This window comes from Gopherus evgoodei, unplaced genomic scaffold (assembly GCF_007399415.2).
Source record: "Gopherus evgoodei ecotype Sinaloan lineage unplaced genomic scaffold, rGopEvg1_v1.p scaffold_87_arrow_ctg1, whole genome shotgun sequence".
NCBI lineage: Eukaryota > Metazoa > Chordata > Testudines > Testudinidae > Gopherus > Gopherus evgoodei.
This window is the reverse complement of record NW_022060108.1, coordinates 160,094-174,618: the sequence shown is the minus strand read 5'-3', so window position 1 is coordinate 174,618 and position 14,525 is coordinate 160,094. Positions and strand designations below refer to the sequence as shown.

Below are 14,525 nucleotides of genomic sequence, written 5' to 3'. Positions count from 1 at the left end.
TCCACCCTGTCGCTGCCCTGTCATGCCCCAACACCCCTCTCTAACCCCAGCTCCCCATTTCTCCTGCCTCCAACTCACCCTCAGGTGCTGGTTCTTCCTCACTGTCTGGATGCTCATACTCCTCCTCATCTATGGGAGAGGGGGTGTCAATGTGGGTCTTGCACCCCCCAGTCCCTTTACTCTGGTCACTCCCTGTGCTGAGCTGCATCTCTCACTCCATACAGCCCTCTGGGCGGGTGGGGGGGAGAAGTATCCCCTCCTCCATCTCTCCCTGTAGTCCCCCATGCCAGTCACTTTCCCTGACTGGCCATCACCCTATTCTGTGGCCCATGAACCCCCTTCCTGGCTCTTACTGCCTGTGGCTGGCCCCCATTGCTGCCTCCCATCCCGTCTGGGCCCCCATTATCCCCCCTTTCCCCCACTATGTGCCCCTGCCCCCTCAGTACCCCCCACCCCTCATCTGGCTGTATTCCCATCACACCTGTGACATTCTATACCTTGGGGGAGTGTCCTTGAACCCCCATACTCCTCATTTGTATATACTGGTGATCTCACATAGAAAGCCGGCCTTGTCATGTACCGGGGAAAGGTTATGATCTGCTGAGAGTCATTTCTCTATCCATAGATGTGTGTCTTTAGCGCATGTGAAGTTATGAGATTGTGTTGTGTGGTTGTCACTGAAACATGCTGTAAGTTGGGGAATCAGCCAGATACTAGCTCCCTAGAGGCAACAGCAAGGAAAGTAATCGACGCCCGGGAGAGTGTCGAACAACCATCACCAGCCATTGTCCAGCAAGGGAGCTAGGATGCAATGACTCCCCTGCACGAGGCCCCACCGGGGGAATTGCTCCGCCTGGCCTGGGGACTCAGCAATGCCCCAGACAGGCCTGGGCTTGTGTGTTCCAAGCTGTGACGAAGTGGGGCTGTTCTTAATGTTTCCTCTGAATACATTTCATAGACTATCAGGGTTGGAAGGGACCTCAGGAGGTATTAGTCCAACCCCCCCAATCCTGTGTGGGTTCCTCAGTTTCTGGCCAACACTCAGTCTCCTGGCAACTAATGGCCCAGGCCCTTCCCCTCTGCAAGGGGATGCTAAAGGTGGGGGAGAACAAGGAGGTCAGGTGACCTCCTGGCCCAGGAAAGAGCTCAGCAGAGAAGGAGCGGCTGGAGGGGGTTTCAGTTTGGAGCTGTCTGAGGATGGGAAGTGAGGGCAGATGTGGAGGTCTGGCTCACTGGACCCCAGAATGGACCTGGCTGAGGGGTCCTGTTTTCTGTATCTACAAGCTCTGTTTTAGACCGTGTTCCTGTCATTGAATAAACCTCTGTGTTACTGGCTGGCTGAGAGTCACGTCTGACTGCAAAGTGGGGGTGCAGGACCCGGTGGCTTCCCCAGGACCCCACAAGGGCAGACTCGCTGTGGGAAGCGCACGGAGGGGCAGAGGATGCTGAATGCTCCAAGGAGAGACCCAGGAGGTGAAGCCGTGTGAGCTTCTTGCCCTGCAGACAGTCTGCTCCAAGGGAGAGGAGGCTTCCCAAAGTCCTGCCTGGCTTTGTGGGGAGCAGATCCAGAGCATCGCCCGGGGACTCCATGACACAAGCACATGGGACTGAGGGTATAAAACAGATACAGGGGCCCCACGCTGGGCCTTTCTCCTGCCCCCACCTACACTGCAAGCAACAAGGACACTCTGAAGACTCCAGCTGAGGGGACTGGGCCAGGCTTCCAGAGTGAAATCTGTGTACTAGGAACTGCAATATCCAGGGGGGTGAGAAAAACTGCGTAATCTAGTTGTTGCCCGGTCTAATAGGGTTGAGAGGTTAGACTCAGGCTTATAGTTTATTTCTTTCGATAACTAACTCTGACTTTTTGCCTATCACTTAATATCACTTAAAACCTCTCTTTTGTAGTCAATACACTTGTTTAACTGTTTATCTTTACCAGTCAGTCTGTGTGACGGGTTTGGTAAATGTGCTCAGGTTTACAAAGGCTGCTGTATGTCCACTTTCCACTGATGAAATGGGGACCCAATTAATAAAGTTGCACTGCTCGTCTTGAGCAGGGCAAGATGGTACATTCCTGAGGCACAGTGCTGGGAGCTGGGGGGATCTGGCTGGTGCCTTTCTCTGGGAGCATTCATGAGTCGCTCTGGGAGCAGTCATACAATCTAGCTGGGTGTGGGGCTCCACATGTGGTTGGGAAGAGTGATCACTGCGCCTGGAAGGGTTGCTGCTGGTCACTAGCCAGGCATTGAGAGACAGCCCAGGCTAGGGAGAGGACCCCGGGGACCCCATCACACATCCCACCCCAATATGTGCCCCCCATCACTCCCATCCTCTGTTCCTCTGCCCCCTCTCTGCATCCCACTCCTGCAGTGCTTGGAGAGCTGGGGGGGGGGGCTGGGTTGGGGTCACCTCAGGGGGGTTCTGATACTCACCCTCTGATTCAACAGTACTGATGGGCCCCTCTGCAGGCACTGGCCTCCCCTGCCCTCTTGCATCCAGTGCCACATTCTCATAGGGCACTGCATTTGTCTGCCTGACACCTGGGAACAGGGGCAGGGTCAGAGCGGGGCCCCCAGAAGATGCACAGTGAGGGAAGGGCGGCACGGGCGGGGGGCGGCACACCAGCTGGCCTGGGTGGGAGCAGGGGGAGGGGGTCAGTGCAGACAGTTGTGGCAACTGGCTATCCCTGGGGTTGAGCCCCACAAGCCCTGGAGCTGGAAAGAAGCAGGGCATCAGCATGCCCCTCCCTGGGCCGATGGTGGGGACGCAGCCCCCTGGGTGACTGGAGTGAGGGTACACAAGGCGAGGGGGTCTCTGCATTAAGATAATGCCTATGATCCAGTTGCATGCTTCAGGGCTGTGGCCTGTCACTTGCAGGGTCAGGAAGGAACTTGCCCCCCCTTTGGCTGGCTGGATTCCCAGTTTCATTTTCCCCTTCCCGTGAAGCACCAGGGACCGGCCGCGCTGGGGAGGGGACACCAGGCAGGCGGGCAGGCTCTGAGGGGGGTCAGAGAGCCCTCTTGGCACTTGGCTGGTGGGGCTGGCTCCCGTGCTCAGAGACATTCTCATGGCCCTTTGCAGGGTCAGGAAGGATTCTTTCCCCAGGTCAGATTGGCTGGGACACTGGGGGGCTGTGGGCTGCTGCAGGCGTTGGGGGCACCCCAGGCTCCCCTATTCTCTGCCTGGGGCCACAATTGCTCAGCCTCCTTGGGACTAAACCACTTCAGTGCAACAGGTCCATATGGGGGGTTACAATGGGCTGTGAACGTCAGGGGATTAGGCTGATCCAACAGGCTCTTTGGGCCTTGATCGCTATGAAAATAGAGGGGGAGCACTCACCTGGGGGGCAGGGTGTTCCTGTAGAGAGTGGGGAAGCAGGGGGGCAATGGAGTGTGGGGGACAGTCACGAGCTGTGTTTGTAGGGGCAGACTGTTCTTGTGGCAGGCAGGGTGTGTGTTGGGGGGCAAAAGGAGCTGTCGGCGTGTTGGGGACCCAGTGGAGGCAGGGACCACACACTGAGGGTGTCTGCTGAGGGCAGGATGTTCCTGTGGGGGGCAGGGGTTGTGGGTGCTGGGTAGAAGGTGCTGGGGGGCAGTGGGTGTTGGGGGCTGGGAGCGCTGGGTAGAAGGGGGCACTCACCAGCGGTGTCTGCAAGGGGCAGGACATTCCCGTAGGGGGTGTGAGCCCCATTCCCAGTCACCTTGAAAAACCTGGAAATGGAGTAATCATCATTGGGAAATCAGAATCACAAACTCCACACACACACCCCTGCCACTGCCAGGCAGAAATCCCGGCCCACCCTGCCCCCCACCACTCCCAGAGACCCCACAGACACCGTGTGGGTCAGAGACATCCTGTGCCTGGCTGCCAGACACCCCAGAGCCTCCCACCCAGCCAAGGACCCTCCTGCTTCCAGCAGCCCCCTCTCCACAGCCCATACAGACCCCCCTTCCAGCTCCCAGAGATACCCCCATCCTGCCTGGGGAACAGACCCTCCCTCCCAGCCCAGGTAGCAGGTTCTCCCCACCCAGGTCACCTCCTGGCTGGATCCATCAGGCGTTTCCTCCTCCTCCTGGTCTGCAGGGCTGGAATCAGACAGCACAGGGAGGTAAGGGGGACTCAGGGGGGCCAGCCCTCCCTGACCCCCAGACACCCCTCTAGTTCCCCCAGCACCCAGTGCTTCTCCCCCACCCAGCCACCTCACTCAGCACCTCTGCCCTCGACGAGTCACTTGCCACACCTTATGCAGCACCCTCCAGCACTCAGCTAGCCCCCCCGCCCCACCCAGCACTTCCCACCCCACTCAGCACCTGTTCCGCTCTGCCCCTACTTGACCTCTTCTCCCTATGGCCGGGGTCGTCACCCTAGAACTGAAGGTACCATCTGAGGGGGAAGGCACCCCCCAGAGTGGGGACCCCCTCCCCGGAGCCCTGAGGGCTGAGCCCAGTCACACCCACCCATCCACCACACAGAGCGGGCTGGGGGAAGGTCTGCAAAGAGGGCCTGAGATGTGGGTCAGGATTGGGGGTGTCCCGGCCCCCCACTCACCTCGGCGGATCTGGTAGTATCCAAACAAGGAGGCCAGGCCAATAGCAACGTATCCAAATGCCGCAGCTCCCACGATCCAGGGCTGCCACCCTCCTGGGCAGAGACATTGTCATGGGCCTGGCCTCAGCCCCCATATCCCCCCTGTGTCGCCCCTGCTACTGCCCCCCTGTACCCACCCTCCCTAATACCACCACCCTCCTGGGCAGAGACATCGTCACGGGCCTGGCCTCACCCCCCAATATCTCCTCTGTGTCCCCCCTGCTACTGCCCCCCCGTACCCACCCCCACTAATGCCCCCACCCCATGGGCAGAGTCATCATCACGGGCCTGGTCTCACCCCCCCCATGTCCTCCCCACATCTCCCCCACTACTGCCCCCCTGTACCCACCCCCACTAATGCCCCCACCCTCCTGGGCAGACACCTCATCACGGGCCTGGCCTCACCCCTCATATTCCCCCTGTGTCCCCCCCTGCTACTGCCCCCCTGTAGCCACCTCAACTAATGCCCCCACCCCCTAGCCAGAGACATCATCACGGGCCTGACTTACCCCTTTCCCCCCTGTGTCCCCCCTGCTACTGTCCCTCTGTGCCCACCCTCACTAATGCCCCCAACCCCTGGGCAGAGACATCGTCATGGGCCTGGCCTCACCCCCCATATTCCTCCTGTGTCCCCCCCTGCTACTGTCCCCCTGTATGCACCCCCACTACTGCGCCCACCCCCTGGCCAGAGACATCACCATCCTCTTGCCCCACAACCCACCCTAGCCCCCATGGTCACTCTGCCCCCTACCTGTGCAGGCCGTGACCCCTCCCCCCGGTCACTCTGCCCCCTACCTGTGTGGGCCATGACCCCTCCCCTCCAGTCACTCTGCCCCCTACCTGTGCAGGCTGTGACCCCCCCCGGTCACTCTGCCCCCTACCCTGTGTGGGCCATGACCCCTCCCCCCCAGCCACTCTGCCCCCTCCCTGTGTGGGCCATGACCCCTCCCCTCCGGTCACTCTGCCCCCTACCTGTGCAGGCTGTGACCCCCTCCGGTCACTCTGCCCCCTACCTGTGCAGGCTGTGACCACTCCCCCCCGGTCACTCTGCCCCCTACCTGTGTGGGCCATGACCCCTCCCTTCCGGTCACTCTGCCCCCTACCTGTGCAGGCTGTGACCCCCTCCGGTCACTCTGCCCCCTACCTGTGCAGGCTGTGACCCCTCCCCCCCGGTCACTCTGCCCCCTACCTGTGTGGGCCATGACCCCTCCCCTCCGGTCACTCTGCCCCCTACCTGTGCAGGCTGTGACCCCCTCCGGTCACTCTGCCCCCTACCTGTGCAGGCTGTGACCCCTCCCCCCCCGGTCACTCTGCCCCCTACCTGTGCAGGCTGTGACCCCTCCCCCCCGGTCACTCTGCCCCCTACCTGTGTGGGCCATGACCCCTCCCTTCCGGTCACTCTGCCCCCTACCTGTGTGGGCCATGACCCCTCCCTTCCGGTCACTCTGCCCCCTACCTGTGCAGGCTGTGACCCCCTCCGGTCACTCTGCCCCCTACCTGTGCAGGCTGTGACCCCTCCCCCCGGTCACTCTGCCCCCTACCTGTGCAGGCTGTGACCCCTCCCCCCCGGTCACTCTGCCCCCTACCTGTGTGGGCCATGACCCCTCCCTTCCGGTCACTCTGCCATCTACCTGTGTGGGCCATGACCCCTCCCCTCCGGTCACTCTGCCCCCTATCTGTGCAGGCTGTGACCCCTCCCCTCCGGTCACTCTGCCCCCTACCCTGTGTGGGCCATGACCCCTCCCCTCCGGTCACTCTGCCCCCTACCTGTGCAGGCTGTGACCCCTCCCCTCCGGTCACTCTGCCCTCTACCCTGTGTGGGCCATGACCCCTCCCCTCCGGTCACTCTGCCCCCTACCTGTGTGGGCCATGACCCCTCCCTTCCGGTCACTCTGCCACCTACCTGTGTGGGCCATGACCCCTCCCCTCCGGTCACTCTGCCCCCTATCTGTGCAGGCTGTGACCCCTCCCCTCCGGTCACTCTGCCCCCTACCCTGTGTGGGCCATGACCCCTCCCGTCCGGTCACTCTGCCCCCTACCTGTGCAGGCTGTGACCCCTCCCCCCCGGTCACTCTGCCCCCTACCCTGTGTGGGCCATGACCCCTCCCCTCCGGTCACTCTGCCCCCTACCTGTGCAGGCTGTGAACCCCTCCGGTCACTCTGCCTCCTACCTGTGCGGGCTGTGACCCCTCCCCTCTGGTCACTCTGCCCCCTACCTGTGTGGGCCATGACCCCTCCCCCCCCGGTCACTCTGCCCCCTACCTGTGCGGGCCGTGATCTCCAGCTCCACAGCGTGGCTGTGGTTCCCCTGGACACAGAGGTAGGTCCCAGCCTGGTCGAGTGTCACTGCCGGCAGCACCAGGGCTGCCCCCATGCCCAGGGCGATCTGGAACTTGTAGGCTCCGTAGCGCTGAGCTGCCAGCTCCACCAGCTGCTGCCACGAGATCTCTGGGCCCAGCCGCTTCCAGGCCAGGGAGCCTTGGACCCAGACACCCGGCATGGAGCCACTGCAGGGGAGACGGGCTGTGTCCCCTGCCAGCACTGAGAATGACGGCTCCCCTGCGGGGGACAGGGACACTCAGGGGTGGGACAGGAAGGGCCTGGGGGGTTGTAGGGCAGGAAGGCAGGAGCAGAGGGCAGGAGGCAATCGGGGTGCCGGGGTGTCAGCAGGAACTAGGATTGCCAGGTGTCTGGTTTTTGACTGGAACGCCCAGTCGAAAAGGGACCCTGGCAACACTGGTCAGCACCGCTGACCTGGCCATTAAAAGTCCGGTTGGTGCGGGGCTGGCAGGCTCCCTGCCCAGCTTAATGCAGCTCCTAGGAAGCGGCAAAATGTCCCTCGGCTCCAAGGTGCAGGGGCGGCCAAGGGGGCTCCATGCGATACCTCCACCCCAAGCACCAACTCCACAGCTCCCATTGGCTGGGAACTGCGTCCAATGGGAACCGTGGGGACGGTGCCTGCAGGCACAGGCACCATGCGGACCCCCTGTCCCCTACACCTAGGAGCCGGAGGGACATGCCGTCTGGTTCCCTAGAGCTGTTTGATGTCAGCACCACCTGGAGTCTGCACCCCAAACTCCCTCCTGCACCCCAACCCCCTGTCCCAGCCCTGAGCCCCCTCCTGCACCCAAACTCCCCACCAGAGCCCACACCCCAACCCTCTGCCCCAGCCCTGAGCCCCCTCCCACACTCATGACCCCTCATTTCTCACCCCACTTGGAGCCCAAACCCCCAGCTGAAGCCCTCACCCCCTCCCACACCCCAACCCATGACTCAGTTTGGAGCCACCTCCCACTCCAAATCCCTCAGCCCGACCTCCCAGCCTGGAGCCCCTCCTTCATGCTAAACCCCTCATCCCTGGCCCCACCCCAAAGCCTGCACCCCCAGCCAGAGCCCTCACCCTCCCTTCACTTCAACCTCCTGCCCCAGCCCAGTGAAAATGAGCAAGTGGGTGAGGGTGAGGGAGAGTGAGTGATGGAGGAAGGGGGGAAGGAGTGAGTTTGGGGGTTTCAGAGAAGGGGCAGGGGACTGGACAAGGATGTTCAGTTTTCTGAAACTCTAGTCGGGGGCACAGCAGGGTCCCTCACCTCCCAGGTGCAGGTGCACAGTCCAGTTCTGGTTCCCGGCCTGACACCGGTACTGCCCGGCATCCCCTGATTCCAGCCTCTCGATGAGCAGGGCATTGCTGTTGGGCCGGTGCCGAGGTCCAGCGCGGTCAAACTGGTGGGTCCCGTTGTTTGCATCCCTGAACCAGTCCACAGCAGTGGCATTTCCTGCGGCGCAGGGGAGCACAACCTGCGCCCCCTGGGTCCCAGAGATGTAGTGCTCCCCTGGCAGGGATGAGAGTGAGCTCAGACCACAGCCCAGCCCCGTGTCCACCCCAGTCTCTGCCCTCTGGATCAGCCCCCAGGTCCCCTGCCCCCTCCTGGAGCTGGAGGAGAGGCGGGCAAGAGGACCTGCCACAGGATAAGTGGGGAGGGACCCCGACGCAGGGGCAGCCCTAGACACCAGCAAAGCAAGCACGTGCTTGGGGCACCACATTTGCAGGGGTGGCAAGGAACCAGCATGGGAGCTGAGAACGAACAGGGGGCCCTGGGAGCTGTAGTTCCTTGGTTAGCTCCCTGCCTATAGAGCCAGCCCTGGAGCAGAGAAAGAACTACATTTCCCAGCATTCCCTTGGCCACCACCGACTGGAAAGGGAGGAGTAGGGAGTGAGGTAGCTGAGACCTCATGCTGCAGCTGCTGTGAATGGAGAGCTGCACTGTGCAGGGTGGGGAGACCATATTTTAACATTCAAAAAATAGGACACTCCACGGGGAGGGACGGTAGCCCCACCCTGCCACCATCCACTCCCTCCAACTGCCCCCAACAGAAACCCCAACCCATCCAACTCCCCCCCTGCTCCCTGTCCCTTGATCACCCCCTCCCAGGACCCCTGCCCCTAACTGCCCCCCAGACCCCACCCCCTATCTAAGCCTCCCTTTTCCTTGTCCCCAACTGCCCCCTCCTGAGAGCCCCCCAACCTCCCCCCTAGGACCCCACCCACTACCTGTCCCCTGACCAACCCCTGGGACTCCCATGCCTATCCAACTGCTGCCTGTCCCCTGACTGCCCCCCTAAACCTCTGCCCCATCCAACCCCCCTGCTCCCTGTCCCTTGACTGCCCCCCCCGAACCTCCTACCCCTTCTCCAACCCCCCAGCCCTGTTACTGTGCCACTCAGACCAGTGTGTCTGGCTCCACACAGCATCAGACATGCTGCTGCATACATGCTGCCATCCTCCCCTGCAGAGCCACAGCCGCCCTTCCCCTCCCCGCACCTGCCTTCCAGATTTGAACACCTCAAAATTCAGGAGTGCTCAAGCTCAGTTTGGGCAGCTGTTACTTCATTTCTCCCAAATCACATATACTGATCCACTGCAACTTGCTGTAGAACAAGTAGGATAAAATTGAGCAAGAAATGCTTCCCAGTGGTTATTAGGACTGGGATTGCTATTTTCAACAGCCAGTGCCTTTTTGTTTGTTTGTTTGTTTAAAAGGAAGACAGTGATATTGCATTGGCAAATTCTCCATAGAAACAAAGAGTGGAACAAAAGAATAATAGAGGCACCTCAACTTTTCCTCATTTATGGAAGACAGTCTTATAATATGCATCCAGAGATCCTCCAATCACACAACCTGAAAATTGTTCCACTTTACTGCAGTTCCATAACCATATGGGAACCAGTCCTGGCTGTTCTGTGCACAGGGGCAGCTCCAGGCACCAGCATGCCAAATGCGTGCTTGGGGCAGCAAGTCACTGGGGGCGCTCTGCCGGTTGCCGCGAGGGCCTTCAGCAGCTTACCTGTGGAGGGTCCGCTGGTCCCGCTGCTTCGGCATACCTCCCGCAGGCAAGCTGCCAAAGGCAGCCTGCCTGCCATGCTTGGGGTGGCAAAATGCCTACAGCCGCCCCTGTCTGTGCATATCCAAACTTCCTGCTGAATGACCCGCCCTGGGAGCGAGTTACCAGTGACTCATGGCTGCGGCAGAAGGAGGGTGCAAGTGGTGGGGGAGAGCCCAGGGCTGGGACAGCAGGAGGTGTGGGAGGGCAATGGGGGAGAAGGGGGCAGCCCAGAGCTGGGGCAGCAGGGGGTGTGGGTGGGGGGAGAGAGCGTAGGGCTGGGATGGGGGGCAGCCAAATATTTTTTGCTTGGGGTGGCAAAAAACCTAGAGCTGACCCCGCCCCGAGGTGCCAATTCTGCAGGAAGCCTAGATGCTGAAGTGTTCCCCAATGTAATGGGGCGGGGGGGAGGGAGTATATCGATTCCTCCTGCTCTGCCTGTGAGGAGGCTTGTGATTTGAATCAGGATGACCTGATGGATATGCACAGTTGTCTAATCCCCTGTGATGGGGTGAACAAGGCCTCAGGATTCTGCCACTCCCATCCCAGGAGAGGAGTGGTGGAGAAGTCCTCCAAGTGGCTTAGAGTGATGAGGAAGCAATTAATCAGAGTATCAGAGGGGGAGCCACGTTAGTCTGGATCTGTAAGAGCAGCAAAGAATCCTGTGGCACCTTGTAGACTAACACACGTTTTGGAGCGTGAGCTTCATGGGTGAATACCCACTTCCTTGGATGCATCCCACGAAAGCTCATGCTCCAATACGTGTCTGTTAGTCTATAAAGTGCCACAGGACTCTTTGCTGCAATTAATCAGAGGGGCTGCTGGAATGGCCAGTCAGGGGCCAGGAGGGCCCTAGAAAAGGAGCTGCGGATGACAGCTGTCATTAGTTGCTTTGTGGAGCTGGAGAAGAAAAGTGTGTGTGCCTGGCTGGACGAGCAGCAGAACCAAAGACAATCTGCTAGCAGGGACCAGGGGAGCGAGAGGCTCCTGGCTGGTGGCTAGGACTGAGCCAAAGACAATCTGCTAACAGGGACCAGGGGAGCAAAGAAGAAGCTCTTGGTTGGCTGTGGGGACTGAGTAAGGACTTGGCCCAGGGAGGTCTGCACGAAGATCATGTCTCCAGAGAAGCAGCCCTGGAGCGGAAGGTGGGGGTCAATGGGGAGCATTCATGGGATGGAGATATTCTGGGACCGAGAGACTCTTGTCAGTGTGGGACAACTCCACCAAGGGGCTGTGTAACTTGGAGGGAAGGCTCCCCAACTGAAACCATTCACCTGCTGATAGCTCAGATCAGGGGCGGCTCTAGGCATTTTGCCGCCCCAAGCACGGCAGGTAGGCTTCCTTCGGTGGCTTGCCTGCAGAGGGTCCACTAGTCCCACGACTTCGGAGGACCTCCCGCAGGTGTGGTCTGCAGGCACACCTGCGGGAGGTCCGCCAAAGCCGCAGGACCAGCGGACCCTCCACAGGCAAGCTGCCGAGGGCAGCCTGCCTGCTGCCCTCGTGGCACCGGCAGAGTGACCCCTGCGGCTTGCCGCCCCAAGCATGCACTTGGCATGCTGGGGACTGGAGCCACTCCTGGCTCAGATCCCACACAGACACAGGAAGGCTCAGAGGGGGGCCAGGGGGACTGGTAGCTGGGGTCCTTCAGCACATCAGCTTTGATGTACTCTTGGGAAGTGACTGTGTCTCTCTGAGACAGGATCCAGACCTGGCGTCCGTAAACCCCAGAGAGCTAAAGCGAGAGAGCCCGGATCTCGGTCCTCCAGACGGGGGCCAGGAGAGGGCTCATTCCACAAGAGAGCATAGGGAAGAGCCCAGTGGGGTGTTGCCACCTCATCCCCATGGAAGTAGATGGGAGGGGAGACGGGGGCACTGGAACATGGGCGCTGAGGTGATGCAGGCACAGCTGTGTGGTGCCCAGTGCAAACCTAACCCTGAGGGGGGTTGTTGGACCCTCCAGGTTGAGGGGCCTGTAAGAAGGTACATCTGAAATGGGATCCCCAAGGAGGTTGGGGTGCCCAATCTGCTTCCAGAGGCGGTGCTGACGGAAGGATGGGTCGGAGAACAGGCCGGACAGCGCTCACCTGGCCTGACACCAGCAAACTACCTAACAGGGGACCTAACACCTCCAATGGGGTGCGAGTTACCAGGGATAGGGCTTAACAGGGCTGAGACTGAGGCTTTGTCCCGTGGTGGAGAAACAGGCACAGCAACAGGGGCCGGGCCCTGACCCCAGCATCTGAATTCCAGATCTAGCAGCAGAAGGGTCCCGCCTGGAAGAAGCTGAGGGCCCTTGCGGGCCACGGTTTTGCAAGATCCTGGGGGAGGATTGGAGGGAAAGATCCATGTGAGAGAAGGGACCCGGTACCGGGAAAGGTCTCCCTGAGGGAAAATACAGCTTTGGGGGATAAGGAGGCAGCTGGTCGTCCACCTGAAGTACCACTAGTGGTACTAACTGGCTGCGAGGTACCTCTCTCTAGAGATATGGGGGCCAGCACACCGGGCAAAGGCTGCCGCAGAACTTTTACGGCCCAAGAAATGCACAGGGGTCCATCCTTTCAAGCTGGTGTCCGGAAAGAGAGCGAGGGGTTCTTTCGGCTTGATGAGGAACGACTGGGAGGGGAAGTTGAAAGGAAAATTCTGGGGAAGGCTCATGGAGCTCATGGGTTTGGCCAGGGAGAATCTAGCTAGGGCCCAAGGGAAGGGCTGGTAGGACAGCATGCTGGTTCCTATAGCACCAGGCGGTGGGAGGAGGTTTGTTGTTGCAGAGGAACAAATGTGACCTCGCCTTGGTGCCAGGACCCTGGACAATGGCCTGGAGATGGGGGACCCAGCAACTGGTGACCAAGAGGCTCAGCCCATCTTGGCAGTCAGCTGGTTCTGGCCAGTGGGAGGAAAATGGCCGAGGAGAGAGGACCCTGGTGACCTGACCAGCCAGTTCCAGCCAGAGGGCACAAGGACAGAAGAGAGAGGACCCCAGTGACCTGTTTACCTGGGACCAAAGACAAAAGATAGACTCATAGACTCATAGGTGAGGAGAGGCCAAAGGGTAGATGATCTTGGGGGCTCAGCTGGAAGGAGGAGGTGGCTCTACTGGAGAGGGGGAGCAGCCAGAGCCCACCTGGATGGGGGAGAGACCTAGATGTGCTGTGCTGAGGGAGGCCAGGCCTGAGGGGCCGGAGAGTTTCCTGCGCTGGGTTCAGATGCTCAATAAACCTCCTGTGTTACACTGGCTGAGTCACTGAAGGCTAGAGATCAGGGGGCATTGTTCCCTCTGGGGGCGGGAGCCCTGGCGGGTGCCGAGCAAGTGGACTCCCCGAGGGGCTCTCGGCAGAGACAGGCGTCCTGAGAGCTCAATGGTGCAGTTCCAGGAGGTGGCGGGGGTAGAGGGCCTATCCCCGAGACAGAGTGTGACCTTCACGGGGGGCTGTCACGCCGAAGGGGGGTTACTCCCAGGGGCCATACAGAGCCAAGGACAGGGGACCTTTGAGTCCCTGACACTGCCCCCCCGGATCTGCCCCCCTCACCTCACTGGATCAGCCCCCTAACATTCCCCAAAACACTATCTGCCTCCTGGATCAGCCCCCCAAATCTGTACTCTACCCCCCAAACCACTGCCTGCCATGGCTTAGTCCCCTGGGCCAGCCCCACTCCTCCAGTGCCTGCCCCCTAACTCCCCACCCTGCCCTCCAACCACCACCTTCCCCCCAGTCGTCTCCTCCATCCAGACCTTGCCCCACTGCCCTGCCCCCCACATCAGCCCCTCGACCCGCCCCTCCCCAGACTCACGGCTCCCTGGCACATTGAGCAGCACATTCCCCCCGCTGTCCCCGTCCCACTGGCAACTGTAGACGCCTGCGTCCAAGGTGGAGACGTTGGGTAGCACCAGTGACCCCTGGGCCCCGATGCCCATCCTGGTGCGGGAGGGCGGCTCCCCCAGGGTCACGTTCAGGCTCAGCAGCTCCTGGCCCTGTGGGCCCCTCCACAGCCAGGAGAGTGACAGCTGAGTGGGGGGGTCCCCATACAGAGCTCCGGTCCCTCCACAGGGCAGGACTGCAGCCTTTAACTCTGGGGGGGAAGGGAAGAGACACACAAATTGGGAACCAGCCTCCTTCCCAGCCATGGCCTCCCAAGCCTCCCCACTCAGTCACAGCCGCCCACCTTTCCCCAGCCCCGCCGTGGCCTGATCCCACAGACCAGCCCTCTCACCATGGCCCCCCGGTCTAGCCACCGCCTGGCCCATCCTCCAACCTGTCACAGCTCGCCAGCCTCTCCCACACCCCCCCGGCTCCCCCCGCCCTGAGACATCACCCGGGCCCAGCCCTGGCCCAGACGCTCCCCTGCTCCCTTCGTAGCCTCCTCCCAGGCCCCGAGGCCCCGGCATCCCGCCACGGTCTCCCTCGGCCACTGCTTCCCCCAGAACCTCCCACCTGTGGCGCTGACCCGTCTGGCCGTCTCCCCCTGCCTCGGGGGGCCCCCGATCCTAGCCGCCGCCACCCAGCCCAGCAGCGTCAGCAGCAGGAGGCAGCCCAGCTCTTGCGCCATCCCCTTGCCCA

The 14,525-nt window shown here is 61.1% G+C and overlaps 1 protein-coding gene across 2 annotated transcripts in view; it reads right to left on the bottom strand.

Moving 5' to 3' along the window:
- Nucleotides 1–14,525, bottom strand: part of CD19 (CD19 molecule) — a 24,322-nt gene extending 9,797 nt beyond the window's left edge. For both annotated transcript variants that reach the window (XM_030548159.1, XM_030548158.1), the window contains exons 1-9: nucleotides 14,400–14,525; nucleotides 13,759–14,037; nucleotides 8,178–8,420; nucleotides 6,853–7,149; nucleotides 4,552–4,644; nucleotides 4,040–4,088; nucleotides 3,643–3,713; nucleotides 2,436–2,543; nucleotides 79–129 (exon numbers count right to left, since the gene is read on the bottom strand). In XM_030548159.1, the coding sequence (XP_030404019.1) occupies nucleotides 79–129; nucleotides 2,436–2,543; nucleotides 3,643–3,713; nucleotides 4,040–4,088; nucleotides 4,552–4,644; nucleotides 6,853–7,149; nucleotides 8,178–8,420; nucleotides 13,759–14,037; nucleotides 14,400–14,514 (1,306 nt within the window). In that variant the 5' untranslated portion in view covers nucleotides 14,515–14,525. The remainder of the gene's footprint in view (nucleotides 1–78; nucleotides 130–2,435; nucleotides 2,544–3,642; nucleotides 3,714–4,039; nucleotides 4,089–4,551; nucleotides 4,645–6,852; nucleotides 7,150–8,177; nucleotides 8,421–13,758; nucleotides 14,038–14,399) is intronic.